Source organism: Falco cherrug, chromosome 18 (genome assembly GCF_023634085.1).
Source record: "Falco cherrug isolate bFalChe1 chromosome 18, bFalChe1.pri, whole genome shotgun sequence".
Taxonomy (NCBI): Eukaryota; Metazoa; Chordata; class Aves; order Falconiformes; family Falconidae; genus Falco; species Falco cherrug.
The window spans coordinates 1,288,572-1,306,545 of record NC_073714.1 but is presented as its reverse complement, the minus strand read 5'-3'; the positions used below and the strand labels follow the sequence as shown (position 1 = coordinate 1,306,545).

The 17,974-nt window shown below is 57.1% G+C and overlaps 1 protein-coding gene across 9 annotated transcripts in view; it reads right to left on the bottom strand.

Annotated features, from left to right (window-relative positions):
* Window positions 1–17,974, bottom strand: part of ANK1 (ankyrin 1) — a 66,392-nt gene that overhangs the window by 12,107 nt on the left and 36,311 nt on the right. For 6 of the 9 annotated variants that reach the window (XR_008729796.1, XM_055696024.1, XM_055696029.1 and 3 more), the window contains 30 exons: window positions 13,229–13,327; window positions 12,022–12,120; window positions 11,242–11,340; window positions 10,943–11,128; window positions 10,706–10,804; window positions 10,021–10,119; window positions 9,603–9,701; window positions 8,961–9,158; window positions 8,779–8,877; window positions 8,293–8,391; window positions 7,941–8,039; window positions 7,553–7,750; window positions 7,280–7,378; window positions 7,092–7,190; window positions 5,792–5,989; window positions 5,487–5,585; window positions 4,987–5,085; window positions 4,563–4,661; window positions 4,366–4,458; window positions 4,098–4,170; window positions 3,675–3,698; window positions 2,891–2,998; window positions 2,683–2,785; window positions 2,249–2,396; window positions 1,944–2,041; window positions 1,640–1,864; window positions 1,065–1,219; window positions 683–894; window positions 352–556; window positions 67–163 (listed from right to left, as the gene is read on the bottom strand). Coding sequence is in view for 8 of the 9 variants with exons in the window: in XM_055696024.1 (XP_055551999.1) it covers window positions 67–163; window positions 352–556; window positions 683–894; window positions 1,065–1,219; window positions 1,640–1,864; window positions 1,944–2,041; window positions 2,249–2,396; window positions 2,683–2,785; window positions 2,891–2,998; window positions 3,675–3,698; window positions 4,098–4,170; window positions 4,366–4,458; window positions 4,563–4,661; window positions 4,987–5,085; window positions 5,487–5,585; window positions 5,792–5,989; window positions 7,092–7,190; window positions 7,280–7,378; window positions 7,553–7,750; window positions 7,941–8,039; window positions 8,293–8,391; window positions 8,779–8,877; window positions 8,961–9,158; window positions 9,603–9,701; window positions 10,021–10,119; window positions 10,706–10,804; window positions 10,943–11,128; window positions 11,242–11,340; window positions 12,022–12,120; window positions 13,229–13,327 (3,707 nt within the window). In the remaining variant the exon portion in view is untranslated. The remainder of the gene's footprint in view (window positions 1–66; window positions 164–351; window positions 557–682; window positions 895–1,064; window positions 1,220–1,639; window positions 1,865–1,943; window positions 2,042–2,248; window positions 2,397–2,682; window positions 2,786–2,890; window positions 2,999–3,674; window positions 3,699–4,097; window positions 4,171–4,365; window positions 4,459–4,562; window positions 4,662–4,986; window positions 5,086–5,486; window positions 5,586–5,791; window positions 5,990–7,091; window positions 7,191–7,279; window positions 7,379–7,552; window positions 7,751–7,940; window positions 8,040–8,292; window positions 8,392–8,778; window positions 8,878–8,960; window positions 9,159–9,602; window positions 9,702–10,020; window positions 10,120–10,705; window positions 10,805–10,942; window positions 11,129–11,241; window positions 11,341–12,021; window positions 12,121–13,228; window positions 13,328–17,974) is intronic. The other 3 variants (XM_055696030.1, XM_055696025.1, XM_055696026.1) reach the window with 2 other exon arrangements.

Below are 17,974 nucleotides of genomic sequence, written 5' to 3'. Positions count from 1 at the left end.
GCAACCTGGGAGGGCCCAAGGAGCAGCAGATGTCCCCAGATGAGCACACGATCTCCCAGGACTCACCTGGCAGACACATTGGTGGTAAAGTTAGCACACTCATTTTCGTAGACCAGCTTTGTGGTGCCTGTTATGTCTTCCCACTGGGCTTGGGCTGTCCCTCCTGCAGCAGAAAGAAAGGGTAAGCATGCTGCCTTTCTGTAAGCTTGGGGTCTGCATCCCCCAGGCATCTGCCCTCTCCATCGCTGTGACCTGTCCTCAGCTTGCAGGAGCTGCACCCCACCAAGGCAGCCCATCCCATCCCCCTCCAGAGAGCTCGACTGCCTGCACAGTAGGGGTTGGCAGCCTTACCAATGACACTGCAGAGCAGGCGCAGGCTGGTGGTGTCACCCTCACCGCTGTCTCGGGGATTGTCCTTCCAGGATGGTGGCAGTGGGATGCGGAGGCCGATGGGGCGGTGGAACTTCCTTCGGCGTGGCTCCACTGTGACGATGGGGCTGAAGGTTGCCTGGTTCCCCAGCAGCTTAGTCACCAGCTCATCGGGCACGGGCTGTGCCTGCCGGCAGCACCAGCACAGGCATCAGGGCCTGTCTCCCCCAGGCTGGGGCACAGCCTGGACCTGCTGCCTACCCCTGCCTGCAGGAGCCCAGCCGGGCCCTGGGCCAGGCTCCCCAGGGCTCACCTGCAGGGCCAACCTCACTCCCTTGGTGACAGCAGTGTCCGGGAAGGTGGCCTGTACCATGGGCACCAGTGTGCTTTTTAAACACCCTCCCTCAGGGCTGATCGTATCGCAGTCCTGGCAAATCCGGGACATGACCACGAAGTAGAGAGGAAAGTCGGTGGTGATGATGCGGCAGACCCTCTTCTTCTCCAGCTCCTCCAGGGTCTCCAGCTCTGCAAGGGCAGCATAGCCATCAATGCCCATACACCAAACCTGTGGCTGCTACCCATCACCCCCTCCAAGGTGCACTGACCACACAAGCTCATCCCACCACCCAGGCCGGCCACAGCCCTGCCTGTGGGGAGCTGCATGGTGTCAAGCCCCCATTGCCTGGCACACTCACCCTCATCCATGCCGTTGAGCAGCTGGTCCATGTAGCTCTCCTCATAGCGGTTGCGGTGCTCCTTCCAAACAGAGCCATTCTCACTGCGCAACACCACCAGCTCACGGTCTCCACGCCCATACGAGGCAAAGTGTGGGATCTCCACAATGACAGGGCTGCAGACAGCAGAGGAAGAGCGCTTGCACCCGCTGCTGCTGCTCGGACACGCAGGCAGCAAGGCAGCCCTGGGCAGAACACCCACCCATCGTGCTGCACAGCTGCCGCAGGAGGAAGGCAAGGCTGCTCACACCCCTCTCTCAAGGAAGTGGGGCTCTGTGCCTGGCAGGACCGTGCTGGTCAGGCTTTTCCTACCACAGCACAGCCACTGCTCCATTACGCTGGAACGACCCACCTCAGAAGCAGGCTGCACCGGGCCAGAGGTGGGATCTCTCCTGCACCAGAGCCCCAGCAGCAGAGATGGACAGAGGTCTTGTTCCAGTTGGCAGAGACTCCAGAGGAGCCCAGATCCATCCCCAGTCCTGAGGGATGGCCCTGATGTGGGCAGCCCCATCTGTTCTGTTCCTAGCTGTGCTCACCTGAGGAACTGGGCACCGGTGGGCCCCAGGGCAATGATCCGGCTGGCCAGACCCTCCTCCTCAGCCAGCGATGGGGGTGCAGGCAGCTTTTGGGGCTTCACAAGGCGGCAGGTGATGCGGGTCGGTGCTGCACAGGCACGGGGTGGGATGACCACACGCAGTCCATGGTGCCGGCTGCCCCGCATGGAGCCACCACGGGCATCCACCATGAAGCTCACCAGGAACCTGGAGTGGGCAGAGGCATGGGCAGGTGAGCACCTTGCAGCTGGCTCATGCATAGAGTGCGCACGGGCTGGGCACTCACCCTGTGTGCACGGGGCTGGCCACTGGGCTGATGTTATCTGAGGTCTCAGTGGCAGGGCTGCTGGGGATCAGGGAGTCCTCATCAAACTCCTTGGAGGGCTGTATAAGGCAAGGAAGAGACCCATGGGCACAGGGACCTATTGGGGGTGCTGGGCCTGCCCACTCCTCCACAGTCTCATAACCCTCCCCGAGCAGTCCTGTACCACCAAGTCCATCCCCACCACCCACCCCATGTTTGGCTGACAGGGGGCTCCCCCCGGCAGATAATGCCTGCGGGGGCTGTGGCAGGCTGTGTCTCATGCTCACCTCCTGCGGGGACACCGAGGGTGCATGCAGCAGACTGACTTGCTCAGCTTCTGTCTCCACAGGTCCTACCTGCTCAGTCTCCTCTGCTCTGGTCACCACAGTCTCAGGTGGGATGCAGGGGACCTGCAGGACAGCTGGAGACTCCACCCTGGCAGGAGAGGGATGACAGCCGCTGAAGTGGTCAGCCTGAGCCCCTCAGCCCCTAGCCCTCCCCAGAGAGTTCCAGAGCCATTGGATGAAGGCAAAGTCAAGAGCAGACCCGTGTCCTGGTGCAGGAACAATACCAACCAGCTTTGCCTGCCATGCTAGCTGATAGGGGCTCAGTGATCCATTCCTTGCCCAGACCTATCCCTGATCCACTGGCAACCCAGCCCTGCACCAGGCTGGCCCTGTGCCCTGTACCTGCTCCCTCCTCACCACCCAGCGCCTCTTACGTTTGCTCCAGTGTCGTCATGGTCACAAACTCCAGCATCTCCTTCTTGCCCTCCTGGTCCCTGGCATCAGCTGTCCTGGGCTTTGGTGTGATCAGCTCCTCCTCTGAAACCGAGAGCTAGCTCAGCATGCAGAGAGGCAGAAGGACAATGGAGCACCCATGTGCAGCCCTTGTCCCCATCCCTCCACAGGTCTGGAGCCAGGGCCCACCTCTGCTCCCACTGTTGGCCACACACACTTGCCTCCTGGGGCTCGGCCAGCCATGGGGCAGCTTTGCCCTCTGCCAGATGGGGTCTGCTGGCAGGGCCAAAGCCTGTGCTGCAGGTCGGTGAGACAAGAGCTGTGGTAGCTGTCAGGAGCCACAGCTGCTAGCTGACCCCTTTCCCACAGCACCAAGCACAGAGTACAGCCTACTGTTGGATGCTGGGGACAGGAATGTAGGCAGGCCTGGGGACATGGGAAGGATGCCCTAACATGGCCGAGTGCAGCCACACGCCCCCCTTGGAGGCAGAAGCCCAGCCAACGCTGCCTGCTGCTAGTTAACACCTGCTAAGCTGTTCACCAGCGTTTGGGTCTTGCCAATGCCCTATGGGAGTGAGGCCAGCACCTTCCAAAGCAGGGAGGGAGCCCCAGTTATGGAGAGGGGACTGTAGCAGCACCAAGACCCTGAGCACTCGGGTTCATCCCTGCCCTGGCCAGGACAGCACAGGGCAGTTGTGGAGGGGCAGCAGATTTTGCCACAGAACCAGGCTCTTCTGCCTCCTGGGGACAGTGCTGGGGGCCTACCAGGAGCCAGGGCTCCCCCCAGGCTGGGGCAAGGCCTGTTCATGCAGTCACACCACGGCAAGCAGCACGGACACAGGTGGGCAGGGCAGGACAGCAGGGCCTGCGCTGGACAGCACCAGGGCACAGCAGATGGACATGGCATGCGGGTGGTTAGTGGCCATGGGGTGAAATGGGTCACTGAGCTGGGGCGGGGGGACACATTTCATACCCATTACTGTGACATGAGCAGTGCCTGCAAAGTAAGAAGAGGCAAAGGTGAGGTGTTGGTGGGAGGGAGCAGGAGCAGACCAGCTGCAGCTGAGCTGGGAGCTGGTACCACCCCGCGGAGCAGGTCACAGCGGTGAGCTCTGCACGCCCACGGGCTCTCTGCACGCTGTCCCTGGGGCACGGGACCATGGAGAGGTCCAGTCATATCCCTCCTGCATAGCGCAGGGAAGCACCTGAACCAGGAGGTGCCACCCTAGGAGTCCGGTGGGCTCCCCTTGTCCTCTCCACAAGACCAACTGTGGGGCCACACAGTTCCCCCACGGCCCCCGGCAGGAATGCCAGTGCCTATTCTTGAGACTGCTGCCTGCCATGCTGGGCCAGCCAGCGGATCTCTGGGATGGTGGGCCCAGTTCTGGCCCCTCACCTTCATCCTCTGACACGTCCAGAATTTCGTCTACAGTCTCTGGGAAGCTCATGCGGTGCTTGTCACCAATTGACTGCGGGAGCAGAGCAGAGTCAGAGGAGGCCAGCTCTTTGCTGCACAGCTGCCTGCAGCCCCCTTCTCACCCCTGGGCTAGGCATCCAGCTGTCAACACTGGCGCTGCCCAGCCATGCTCAGTGGACCTTTGCAGGGCTGCTCCCAGCCCCATCCCTCCTCCGCAGGGTCCTGGTCCCAGTCCCCAGGGGCTTACCAGGACATCGGTTTCCTCTGTGACGATCTTGAGCACGTCTGTGACAGAAATGTAGCCAAGCCTCTTTGCAATGGCCAGGGGAGTGGTGCCATTCTGTGCAGGGAAGAAATACCGAGTGAGCAGCAGCCACAGGGAAGCCCAGGCAGGCACCCCAGCTTGCCATGGGGCGAGTAGGTGCAGGCACACGCCGTACTCACCATGCTGATCTCATTGGGAGAGGCACCATGCTTCAGCAGCAGTGTCACAACGTCCGTGTGGCCCTGCTGCGCTGCTTGGTGCAGAGGGGTGTAGCCCAGCTGCAGGGGAGGACAGAGGGTGCTGCCATCAGTTCCAGGTGTGTGCTGCCCCAGAAGTGCCCCGGGGCCTCACTCTGTGCTTCAAGCCTGGAGCATGAGCGTGGCTCCCTTCTTTCCAGAGCAAGCAAAATGGCTCTGCAGAACCCAGCACTTTCCCCAGGCCTGTAGCTAGACTACAGAAGCTTCCAGACATGGAGACAGGAGGGCTTGGAGCAATGTGGGGGTAGGGGAAGTGGAAGCAGGGAGGGAGGCTAAGCCTTCCCCATCAACCTGCATGCTGTTGCCAAGGGCAGAAAGGTCCTTGGAGCACAGGACATTTCTGTACCTTAGTCTTGGCGTTGACATCAGCCTGGTGCTGCAGCAAAAACTTCACCAGCTTGATGTTCCCATAGTGGCTGGCCACATGCAGCGGAGTATAGCCCATCTGAAAAATGACATCAGGTTTCAGCCTGCCCTCAGTGGCACTTCCTTCCCTTCCGGCTTCAGTATGCTCATCCCATGGGTAAGGCCCCACAGATGAAGGACGGGGCATGTGTGCAGGTACTGCCTGAGAGCCCAGGACCAGGGCAGAAGGCACACTGCAGACCACACCATGGTTGTGCCTGTTGGTACAGGGGTGAGCTGTGGGAGCAGGCAAGAATCATCCCTCCAGGAAGGTGGAGGGAAGAGGTGGAAGAGTCCCCAAGGCAGAGACAAAATGGTAAGGATGCCTGCAAGAGGGCAGACTTGCACAAAGAAAAAGAAAAGCAATGCTCCTCCTGAAGCAAGCCTAGAGATGGCTCCCCCACATTTTTCACCATAGCCATGGTCAATGCACCACTTTACCCTGGTTGTTGTATCCACTGTGACTCCGTGTTTCACTAGAACATCAGCAACCAGCACATGGCCCTCTTGCGCCACAAGATGGAGAGGAGTCAGGCCACTCTGCAAAGAGAGGACATCTCAGCGTGGTGGCAATGCCATCACTGCAGCTCTAGCAGCAGAGACTCTGAGGCCAGGTCTCCAACCTGGCAAATTGACCAACACTGTGCTGCTAGCCAGGGCACTGCTGCCTAAACGCAGGGAGGCACTGGGGCCTGGACTACCACCTTGTCAGCTACTGCCTGGCAGGACATGCCAGGACAACTTACCTTGTTGCCTAGGTCACCGTTGGCTTGTTTGGAGAAAAGCAGTGCCACCATGTCCGCATGCCCCTCCTGGGAAGCCAGGTGTAGGGGGGTGACTCCCTGTACAGACTCCGCGTTTGCAGAAGCCCCGTACTGCAGCAAGCTGCTGGCCACCTCCATCTGGTTCTGCTTGGCAGCAATGTGCAGGGGGGTGTACCCATTCTGCAGGGAGAGAGGCTCATTGCAGTGCTCAGCCCCTGCCAAGCAGACCAGCAGGGACAGAAGGTGTCACCTTGTCTCTCCAGGTCAGGCCTGCCCTTCCTCGTTGCCTCCAGAGCTCAGGGATGCAGGCTTACACCCAAACCATCTCCCTGGCAGCCCCTAGCCCTGGCACTGGAGCCAAATCCCACTCTTCCAGCCAAGTCAGCACAGGGGTTTCAAAGACCACCTGCTTCAGGTTCCACTGGCATTGGCTGTCCTGGATTTTTCCACACATGAATTTCTACAGCAGTATTCAGCCACCTGGACATGAGAGGCTAGGGCAGACAGACACCTCCCGGAACGTGTCTGGCTGAGCTCTGGAGCAAAACTCACAATGTGCAGGATTAGTATTCAGGCAGAGACTGTGGAGCATTGAGCATTGCCTTTGCTGCCACGCTGCAGCTGGCAGACACCCTCTGCCCAGGGTGATGCACAGACCGTTAGTGACGCAGACCAACGGGGGATCTGGCGCCGGTACTGGCTGCTCCCAGTGCCTGCCCAGCAAGTCTGCCGGCAGCCTGTGCAGGGGGAGACAGGAGTGCCAGATGGGGAGGGCCGGCACTAGCAGCCACTTGTCTGTTCTGAGGATGCAGATCCTGCACACAAAGTGGACAGCTAGACTGCTGGTCTGCTCTTTAGGGAGATGTTTCCCATGCTCAGGCAGAGCGGGGCGACACTCACGAGCCCACGGGTTTTCTGGCTCACTGCTTCATAGCTGCATGCAAACATTTGTGTGTGGTTTCCCAAACTGCAGCACTGCCCCTCAGGGCTTGCCATGGAGACGCGACCCCCAAGCAACAGCCACCAGGCTGCCGGCACGGACTGTCTCTGAGGTAGCCTGTCTGCCAGAAGGGGTCAGCTGCCCAGCACCCCTGCCTGCCCCATGTACTGGTGCAAGGGACCAGGCGGGCATGAGCAGCAGGTGTGGAGAGTGGCTAGTGGTGGCTGGACCCTTGTACACTCCCTGAGTGCCAGGGATGAGGGGCAACAATAGCCCCAGGCTAGCAGGCAACGGACACATGACACAGCCCCACACCCCCAGGGACACTCAGTCCAGCCTTACCCAGGCTGAGCTGTGCGGGGAGCTCCCCTTGGGAAGCAGCAGCTTGACGATCTCCAGGTTGTTGTGGTGCACAGCCACGTGCAGTGGGGTCAGGCCGTTCTGGGGAGGGGGAGAGGGCACAGACAGGTGAGACAGAGCTTCTCCCCATACCACACCACTCCTTCCACTGCCACAGGAGCAGCACTCACCTTCCCTGCTGCATTGGGATGAGCATCATGTGCCAGCAGCAGCTCTGCCACATCCACCTTCCCGTACTTGGCTGCCACATGGAGCGGGGTAAATCCTTTCTGAGGAGAAAGGCAGCCCATCACAGGATGTCAGGGATGAGGAGGAGAGCACTGGTGCATGCTGCGGCACAGGAGGAGGCTGCCCCTCCTGTGACAGGGACACTGTGCCACCAGCCTGCCCAGCCTTGGCCCAGCCAGGTCACACCTTCAGCAGCAGTGGCCACAGCAGCCTACCTTGGTCATGCAGGTCTGTGACGCCCCCTTCTCCAGCAGGGCCAGGGCTGTGTCCACATGCCCCTCTTTGGCAGTGATGTGCAAGGGCGTGTGCCCTGCTGTTGTGGCCAGGTTGGGCTCAGCATTGCTCTCCAGCAGGAGTTTGACCATGCCAGTGTGGCCAATGCGTGCAGCACAGTGCAGAGGAGTCTGGTCATCCTGCAAGGGAGGCAGAAGAGCTGTTTTGGCAGATTGGGACCAGTCCCTTGCTTGCCGTGCCAAAGGGGCCCCAGCCCTGCTCTTGCCATTGCACAGCCCCTGGCAAGCCAGGCTCTGGGTAAGCGAGAGCAAAGAAACCTGCGTTAATTATTCCCAGAGCTGGACTATCACACAGGATCTCTGTGCCTACCTTTGCCTTGGCATTGGCTTTGGCTTTGTTCTGCAGCAGGTACTTTGCCACATCCGTGTGCCCAGCTCTGGCTGCCATATGTAGGGGTGTCTCCACTTTCTGCACCAAGGACAGGATAAAGTGGTGAGGCCATAGGAGGGGATATGCCTTCCTGTGGTTGTTCCTCTGGCCTGAGCACTGGAGAGCAGTACCCACAACCTCTTCTGGTCCCTACCAGTTCCCGCTGCCAACACAAAGCAGGGGGCACCAGAGATTGCTCAGGAGAGCAATGGGTGCCTGACCTGGGCAATCCCCATCTCCTGCTCGACCTCGCCATGCTGGGTTCCCACAGCCCCAGCCAGATGGGACTCACCACATTGGACACATTAGGAGAGGCTCCACGCTGCAGCAGGGTCTTGACAATGGGCAGGTGCCCCATGAAGGCGGCCACGTGCAGGGGGGTCAGGCCAGACTGTGGAAAGAAAGGGGCCAGGAGCCAAATGGGGACTGATGGCCTTCCCAACATCTCTTCCTGCCCCCTTCTCCCCCTCCCTGGGGCACACCTCAGCACAGAGGCAAACTCTGGGTTCCCAGCTTGGCCGGCCCCAGCAGCCTGGCAAGTGAGCCAAGGGGAACATGGGGAATGGCTGCCTCCTCCGCAGTCCCCCTGCCCTGCAAGAAGCAGGCTGTGGGGAGATGCTGCCAGGCTCAACAGTCTCTGAGCTGCAAAGAGCTCCAAGCCGCAATAAAGGAGGTGTCTGGGGACCAGCAGAGGCAACAGGGCCATCATCCCCTGCAGTGCTGCCTGCCGGGGACAGGCAGCAGCTGGAAAGCTGGGGCTGGGCTGCAACCCACCTACCTCCGTGACGGCATCGATGGAGGCACCTGTCTTCAGCAGCAGCTCCATCACCCGGATGTGGTTCTTCTTGCAGGCGATATGGAGGGGTGTGAAGCCATTCTGCAGATGGACAAATGGACAGCCATTAGTGAGAACGCTCTCCCTCTCCCCTGCCACAGCCCTGCCTGCCCCTCTTCACTCACCAGGGCTCGGGAGTTGGGCTTGGCCCCCTTCTCCACCAGCAGTTTGGCCACTCGGTGGTGCCCGCAGTGCGCGGCCACATGCAGCGGTGTTAGGTGGTCCAGCGTGATGTCATCGATCTCAGCACTGTACTGCAGGAGCAGGCGCACACAGTCCAGGTGGTCACCCTGCGCTGCCATGTGGATCGGCGACAAGCCATTCTACGACCACAGAGCGGGGCCTCAGGGCTGGGCCAGGAAGGGGGACCAGGCATCCCACCTAGCCCTTGCCTCACTCCCCTGGCCACAGCTCTGGGCCAGAAATGATGGCTTGCTCCCCAGGGTGCTACCAGAGAGAAGCCCCAAAATCCCTCACAGAGGCTTGCAAGGCGATGCTGAGCAGAGGCAGGGCCTGAAGAGCTGCTGACATGGGGCAGGCTGTCCCCAGGCCATCCCCTTCTCAGGGCTCGTTCCTTTGAAGCATGCAGCCCTCAGGCCAAGGGCTCCAGCTAGGGCCAAGGAGGAGGTCAGGAAGCTCCTTATACCTTGGCAGGCCAGAAAGTCAGCCCCAGCCACGGGTGGCATTCAGCAGCTGTGCACAGCTTGTTACCCCCTGCGCTGCCCCAGGACCTGGCACCAAGCACAGCCCCAGAGTCCCATGGATACCTTGGTTTTGGCTTGAATAGGAGCCCCATGGTCTAGCAGGATCTCTGCAATTCGCACATGTCCATTGCGAGCTGCACAGTGGAGAGGGGTCAGCTCATCCTGGGGAGAGAGAAAAGCTCAAGGGCTCAGCATAGGCAAGGGAGGGCACAGCTCTCCCCTCAGGCAGCACAGTAACAGGGGCTTCGGACTTGTTTGCAAAATAAGGCAAAATTGAGTCTGCCGTCAGCCCCCAGGGCGCACCCACTGTAGCCATACAGCCTCCTCTCACCTCTACGTACACCAGGGAAAAACCTGGCCCATCCCCTTAGTGCACCAGCAACCTTCCCTCACACACCCGGCAAGATGTCCACAGGGGATGCAGGGAGCTCAGGGAGGGAGATGGCCCGCGTACTTGCTGGTGATTCAGAAGTGGTCTTACCTTGGTCCTTGTCTCTATCTGAGCCCCGCGGTCCAGCAACAGGCGTACCATGATGATGTTGCCCCGGCGGGAGGCTATGTGCAGGGGAGTGATCCCATTCTGACAGAAGGAACAGCAGTCTGTTAGAGGGAGAAACCCCTTCTCTTTTCCCTGCGGGGCTGCAAGGAGTCACGGTATGAACAAAGGACAGAGGAGATCTAAATCCCTGCCCAGGGACGATGCAGGGGAACAGCTTGTTTCACAGGGCTGAGAGAGAGAGGGTGAGGACCTGCTCCTGCCTGCAGCTAAAGGCTGTGGACAGAAGCTGCACAGAGCTTGCAGGAAAGCATCAGCTCATGGATTTGGCTGCACCCGTGGGACTGAAGAGGCACACCAACTGCAGGGGCTATCAGCTCTGCCCTGCAGCAACAGCAACAGCTGTCCCTCAGCCTGGACACAAGGTGTCCCAAAGAGCTTCCAGGGATGCGTGGCTGCATCCGACAAAGGGGAGACATAGTAGAAAGGGCCCACGCTGGTTATTAATGGCAACTCCTCAGACACGCATCAGCGTGCTACCTTCTGCACGGTCCCACCTCTCCAGTGTACCCTGGCAGCTGCTGCTGCACCTACATGGAAAGGTGGCACAACATCCTCTTCTGGTGCTGAAGCAGTACCCGTCCCAGCAGCCTTCCCACTCTGCACTCACCTGGGGTGTGAAGTTGACACTGGCTCCACGGTTCAGCAGTAATTGGGCCACACTGAGGTTCTCGTAGTGGGCTGCAATGTGCAAGGGTGTAAATCCAGTCTAGGGGAAAGAAGGAGGGATCAGCCCAGCCAGACACATGCTCCCTGCTGAAAGGATGGATAAATACAGCATACCAAGCTGCTGTTCTCCCTGGGGATGTGGGAAAACTCCCAGAGACAGGGCGGGAAAGCCACACACCTTTGAGAGGACATCAGCATTGGGGTCATTCTGCAGCAGCACGGCAGCTGTGCGAGTGTCATCGTTGCGGGCTGCAATGTGCAGGGCGGGCAGGCGGACCTTTCCCTTTGTTCCATAGTTGATAAGGTGAGCAACCACATTCTCATGCCCTTGCTGCAGAGCCACAGCTAGTGGTGTGAAGCCATCCTGCCAAGGAGAGGCAGGTGAGAGAGGGAGAGCCAAGGAGCCATGGCAGCATCTGGCACATCCAACAGCAGCCCCAGCAAGCAGGGCCCCAGGGTCCTCCCCAAGGGTCTCACCTCTGTGGCTACGTTCTGGTTAGCTCCATTTTCCAGCAAGAACTTGACAACTTCCAGGTGGTTTTCCTGCGCTGCCATGTAGAGGGGGGTGAATCCTTTCTGCAAACACAGGGCCATGCACATCAACACAACTTTTCCTTGAGTGTCTTAGGTTCCTTGCAGATCTACACCCCATCAACACCCACACCCCCAGCTCACTGAACTGGGGCAAAAGCATACACAGTGTGGGTGTTTAAAAGGAAAAAACTAGCTACAGTGGAGCAATCACAGAGACCTGGAGCCCGAGGCTCCCCACATCCAGAAAGAACCAGGAGATGCTTCACAAGAGCCAGCTGAGGAGACACTGCCTTCCACTCACTGACACTACTCTCCCTTGCTCCAGGGACCTTTCTCCCATCAGGCAAAAGCTGAAGAGCTTGCAACCCCACCAGGCCCAAGAAAGAGAGAGCGAAGGAGGCACAGCATGTAAAGCTGCAGGGTTTGCTGGAGACCTTATGGCTGTGCCAGGGAGGCATTGGCCATGAGTCCTCCCTGGATGACTTCAGCGTGCTTGTGTGTGCTGCCATGGACTCCCTCTGCAGAGAGACCATGCTGGTCTCCCCACACCCCTCAAGAATCCCTCCCCACCACTTGCATACTCATCTTCTTCCGGGAGTCTGGCAGAGTCATCCTTGCCCCTGAACAGGAGTAGAGAGAGGTGCCCATGCCAGGCACAGCTCCCACCATGAGGGCACCATTATCACGCATGCTGGGTGCTTTTCCCACCCCAGGGCACTCTACCTGTGACTGCGCATTGACGTTGGCCCCATAGTTCACCAGTTCCCGCACCACGTCCCGTTGTCCAGCCAGGGCAGCAATGTGCAGGGCTGTGTTTCCTTTCTGAAAGACAGCACAGGGCAGCGCTCAGGGGCTGGAGCAGCCCTGGATACCAGGGGAAGATGAGGCTGACACGTGCTGACACACGTGCTGACACACGTGCAAACAGAGCAGCTGGCCAGGGGAAGCCTGTGGGGCCCTCACCCCATGCTCCGTCCCTGCAGCTATCCTTCACATTCGCTGGCCAGGGAAGAGAGTGATTTCATCTTTCCCATGAAGTTACTGGCAGCAAATGCTGTATGCATTGTCAGGCTCTGTGTACCTCCAGCACCAAGAGATGAGGAGGGGAAGGAGGATGGGGGAGCTGAACTGGCAGTCTTCAGGCAAAACTGCAGTGTGTGCCCAGGTAGCCAAGGCATCCAGCAGAGCTAGGGGATGATAAGCAGGCTGGAAAAACGCAGACACAGGCTCTTCCGACTTGTGCCTTTGGGTGGTGTGGCAGAATGCCAGACCCTGCTCCACGCCCTGAGCCCTGCCAGAGTGCCAGAGCCCTGGGGAGGTGGCAAGCCAGCCCCCTCCTGCTCTCGCAGTCTTTCAGACAGTGCTGGAGGCTGCTCATTTGTCAGCCCTGCTTGCCTGCGCGTTGTTTTGCTTGTTACTGAGCAAGAACCACTCCCTGCCGTGGTGATGCCAGGGAGGGAATGGTATGCTATTTAAGGAGCACCAGAGATTTCCAAGTTTGCTACAATGGTTCCAAGGCCATCTCAGCGTTGCAGCATGAAGGGGCTGCCCTGGGGCAGCAAGGGCTGACCTGAGCGTGCAGCCAGTGCCAGGAGGAGATGTGAGTAAAAACAGTAGTAGGACATGTTCTGGCTTCTGTTACTCCCCTCTTGAGCCTTCAGTGGCCCCCATGGCCACCACAGGGGAGAGGCATGGGCGGAGAAGAACCTCACACCCACCCGGCGGTACCCAGTACAGCTTCAACTGTGCTGAAATCAGAGCCCGGGTCCCAGGCCCCAGCCCAGCAGCACTGCCACCAGCACAGCCTTTCCAGGGGCTGAGAGCAAACAGCATGATTCACTGCTCTCATTCTCAGCTACTGCTGGCACGTCTGGCAGCAGTGGCAGGGTGCGGAACTGTGAGTAATGTGACCAGACTCCCTTAGCCTCACCTTGGTTGTTGTCTCCAAGACGATCTCCTTGTGCAGCAGCTCCACCACCATTTTCACATGGCCCTCCTTGGAGGCCAGGTGCAAGGCGTTCAGCCCGTTCTGGAGGAAGCAAAGGTGGGAGAGGGGCATTACTCACATGCTGGGGCTGGGGCTCTCTGGCGAAGCCCCTACTCTGAGCTCCTGTGCAGACACGACTGTGGGCATTTGGCTCATGCTGGAGAAAGTCCAGGCTGGTGGGAGCAGAAGTCATTGCCTTGCCCTTGAGCCCTGCGTTGGCACCCAGCATGACAGCCATGGTTAGCTCCATGCTGCCAGGGCAACTGCACACAGCTGAATGCCGAGCTGCTGACTAATGCTGAAGGTTTCTCTATGAGCAAAACACACAGCCCCCATAGACAATTTCCTATGGACGGGTGGCACCACAGCTCAGCATGTGTGTGCTTGGTGCCACAGGCACTGTTTCAGTCCCTCCCTGCTCATGACACATCTCTGATGTCAGCTCCTGTGTCTTTGCCCAAGTGACTTTCCTCGGAGTGCTCCTGCACACGATTGTCAGGCTTCTCAGACTTGAAGCACAAAGCTGAGCTTTGTGCATGGCCCAGAGTGAGGATGCACCAGAGCTGATGTGTAAGTGCACATGCAAACCTTAAACTTAACAGTTACACAGACAAAAGCGCAGTGAGAAGCTCTGCCTGGGACAATGATTTTATTAAGCAGCTGCCAAATTTAATTCACAACAGTTCAGGAGCTTCCAGTCCACCAGCTGGCTTCTTCCTGGCTTTGCAGACTGCCTACCAACAGCCCCATCCTGCAGCCCGTGCTCAGCATAGGGTCAGCTTTGCTCCCTCAGAGTTTAACTGCAGCAAAGAGCACAGAGAAAGTGTTTGCTGTGCCACTACTAAGCTCTACCAGTTCCAGGAAGCTCCCAAACAAATGAAGTGACTTCTCAGGAAGTCAAAACCCCCAGTTTAGGTCATCTTTTTCCTACACATGGAAAAGATGAGGTGCACTAGGTGCAGAGGGCTGGCCAGCACCCTTTTAGCATCATGACCTGACCAGAAGGGGTCAGGCCAGCCAGCATGCTAAAGGTTGCAAAGAGAGCTTCTGCTCCATTATTTCTGACACCCTCTTCCGCTTCCCAGATGCGAATAAAAGGTCTGGGATATTTGCTAGCAAAGAGGTTCAATATGCAGGCAATGTCAGATGTCACTTTTTCCCCATAAGGCAAATGTCCCTTGTCCCTCACTTCTCCCAGGTGGATGCATTATGTTTACTCACCCCTACGCAATGCTGTCATGTGGCAAAGAGACATCAGCTCCCTGGGAGCACGCAGTCCTGCCCAAGTACTCCACCTCCCAACCATCTGTTTCAGCTCCTCTAGAGTACTGGAAGGTCACTTCACAGAATTGCTTCATCCCCACCTGAATATAGGTAGGGGAGCAGAAAATGCCTGGGGAAGCTCCAGTTCCAGCACTCAACACTCCAATTAAACTTAGAACAGCTTCAAGAGTGTTATCATACTAGAAAAAGGTTTCCCACCCTCTCTTACTCAAAGCACCAGCTATCCAGGATCACAGCTGAAGACTCACAGATTCTTTTTCTCAACTCTGATTAAAGCACAAAGAGAAAACCCCTAAAAATTCACAGGCTTCCTCAGCACACCAACTCCAAAATTCCCAAGAGCCTCAAGCACAAAAGGCCTGCTTCCAAGGGAAAATGAAGTGGGAATGTTGCAAAACCCACAGAACAGAGCCACCAAAAGGAAACAGTCCCCAACCAGACCTGGCTATACGGCACGTATCACCTCGGACAAGCCCAGCTCCTTTGACTAAGAAACATCTATGCAACCCCACACAGATGGTCACTGACACCCTCACCTTCATGAGCTCACAAGTCAGATATGTGGCCACAGACACACATGCTTTTTCTCCATTACACTTGCACGACAAATGCCTGGAGTGCAAGATAGATGCTTGATTGCTCTCCTCAGCATACATCCTTTTACACAAGGGATTCATAAATAACCTTCTGAATGCTGAAAACCTGTGAGGAATCATTATTCTCTGGCCTTACAACAATAAGCACAACGTTTGCAGGAGATAGTTTCCCAGAGGCCCATCGATATTTCTGCTCCAGGAAGAATACAGGCTGTTTTGCATATCTGCTTTGTCTTGACAGATCATCTGACCCAAAACCGCCACAAGATGTACTTAATTTCAAAGGTGCTGTATTCCCCTCACTAAGTGCTGCAAACGCTTCCCAGAAATCCCAGTCGCTGGCTGTCAGTGCGACAGACACAGCCCTACAGACAAACACAGAAGGCAGGACTTAGCACTTTGCCTGCACCAAAACAGGGTCATGCCACAGACTGCCCACTCTGCCCACCCCAACAGAGACTATCCCCTAGGACCGCATGCTGGCACAGTGCTGTTCTTGCTGGTGAGGGTCCTGGCAGCAAGACGCACCCATCCTCAGGCTTCCAGCTCCTCATGGATGATATGGGAGCATGCAGGAATTTGAAACACAATGGAGGTGAATGATGAAGGCACTGATGCAGATGGCAGCAATGAAGGGGATTAAATTGGAGGGATGAAGATCAGATGGCATGTCAAGGTCTCTGCACTTGAGTAAGAATACAGGGCCTGTGGGATAGGTCTGACCACATATATCCCTCTTTATTCTATACAGGACATGTGAGGTTGGACCTTTCTCACAGGTCTGATATTCCTCAGAAGGAAACCCTAAAGTGCCATCTAACCTCAGGGAGATGGCAGGAACCAGTGCAAAGACGTCACCAAAAGAAGTGCCTCATACTGTTGTAGCCATGTGCTCCCCATCAAGGTGTTAAATCCCTTCACCAGCACCAGAAATCGGGCTGCAAACAGGACTTGTAGCTGGCCAGTGGAGACAGCTGAGGACTGTCTTTCTGGGTGACGAAGAAGATCAAAGCTATTGTCTTTAGCTTGGGGCTGGGTCTCCCTGTTTTAATTCTTTGCAGACTCCTTTCCAGAACCACATATTCCTCTGCACTAGAGTGGTACAGGAGTAGTGTACAATGCAGAAATCCCTCCTCCACTTTCAGGCTTGTCATTCGACATGAGTGAACATCCGTGGCGTGATCTGCGTGTGGAGTCTCCCATCTCAGAAGGCATGGGCCAGCGTGGCCAAACACAGCCCCCATCTACTCTTGCTCCTCTCCTCCAGACAACCACAGGAACTGACAGGTGGGAATTCTCTGAGCCACTTCTGAACAGGCAAAGTAAGATGATTTCCCCTGCCAGGCTCTGCTCTAGCTTCTACACACACAGAGCATGCACGAATGTGCCACGCGTGGCAGCATCCCCACTCCTTCCTGGAGAGGATTGCAGCACATATGTCAGCAGCAGGATCTCCCTGCTCCTTGTGACTTGCTTTCCCAGAGGTCCATAAGGGAGCAGTGGGTGCATGAAACACCTGTTTACCTCTGCTTGTTTATGGCTAAGTGGAAGCAAGAGCGGTGTGACTGCTTCCAGTGACTGGCCTGCTGCTGTGGCTCAATTCTGTGTGGCTTCTTCTCCCCTTCAAGAGAGACTAAGGGAGGAGCAGTTGGTGGTTTAATGACTGGGCCAAATTCTGAAATAAAGCACAGCAACTTGGAAGATCCCCAGGTGCAAGCACACAATCTGCTCAGTGCCAAGTACAAGCCAAGTCCCGCAGCCCAGTGCTAAGAGCATCTCACATGGCCTCTCTTTACAAACCCTGTACCTTTGGGGTCAGAGCCTCTAACCCATGAAGGGGACACCATGGAAAAACTCATCTTCAAAGGACTCTGAAACTGAACACTTTCTACCTCTTCTCCCTACAAGACCCTCTGATCTAAATCCCATATGTCCCCAGACAGCCCCAGCATAGAAGTCTGAGAGTACCTGGATGCTGATTATGAACAAATAATCCAGATAATACAGGGATGAAAAAAATGAGCATCTCCTGAGCTTTCCCCAAACCTCATCTAGTGTTCCAAAGAGGAGGAGGGAAGCTGCAGTCTGCCCCAGGGGTCTGCAGAAGCCCAGCATCCCTGCACAATAGCATCAGTCAGAAAAGAAAAAAAGACGGTGACATTTCCTGGGGGAACCTGCCCGCAGTAACTACACTGGCCACTGCAGTGCACAAATAAGTAGGTCTGAACTTATGCTTGATTTGGGCACTTGATACTAAACCAGGTGCATATACATTTGTGCTACCTGCTGAGTCAGTCTCCCCAGCATCACTACTGCTCTGGAAAGCAGCCAACAGTGCAGTCTGTCTGTCCCCTGCTGCTCAGCGCAAGCCCCCTGAGTCTTTCCCTACAGTACCTACCCCAGCTCAGGCTGAGCCACTTCCATTTGGCAGCTACACAGATACAAAACGTTCTGTCGATTACTTGCAAACAATTCTGCCTGCAGCTATTTTTGCCTGGGGCAGACCTGCCTGTGCCCTGGGCCAGGAGGCACTACACCTGCCCAGCACCTCCTACACCACCAAGACTGGCATTTTGCAAACAACCCCTGCTTCTGTTAAGCTGCAACTTCTGAGAATCTGAAAGCCTGAGCACTGCAGGCAAGGAGAATATCCCCAGCAGTGACTCCTGCTACATCCCAGCCACCTTGCTACACCCTCTGCCCTCTGATAAGCAGCTGAGCCCCTTCCAACTGTCAGTTGCTTGTCACCCTAAAGGAGCCCCAGATCTCCCTCTCTGCTTACCTGTTAATGCCCTTTGCTATGCTCCAG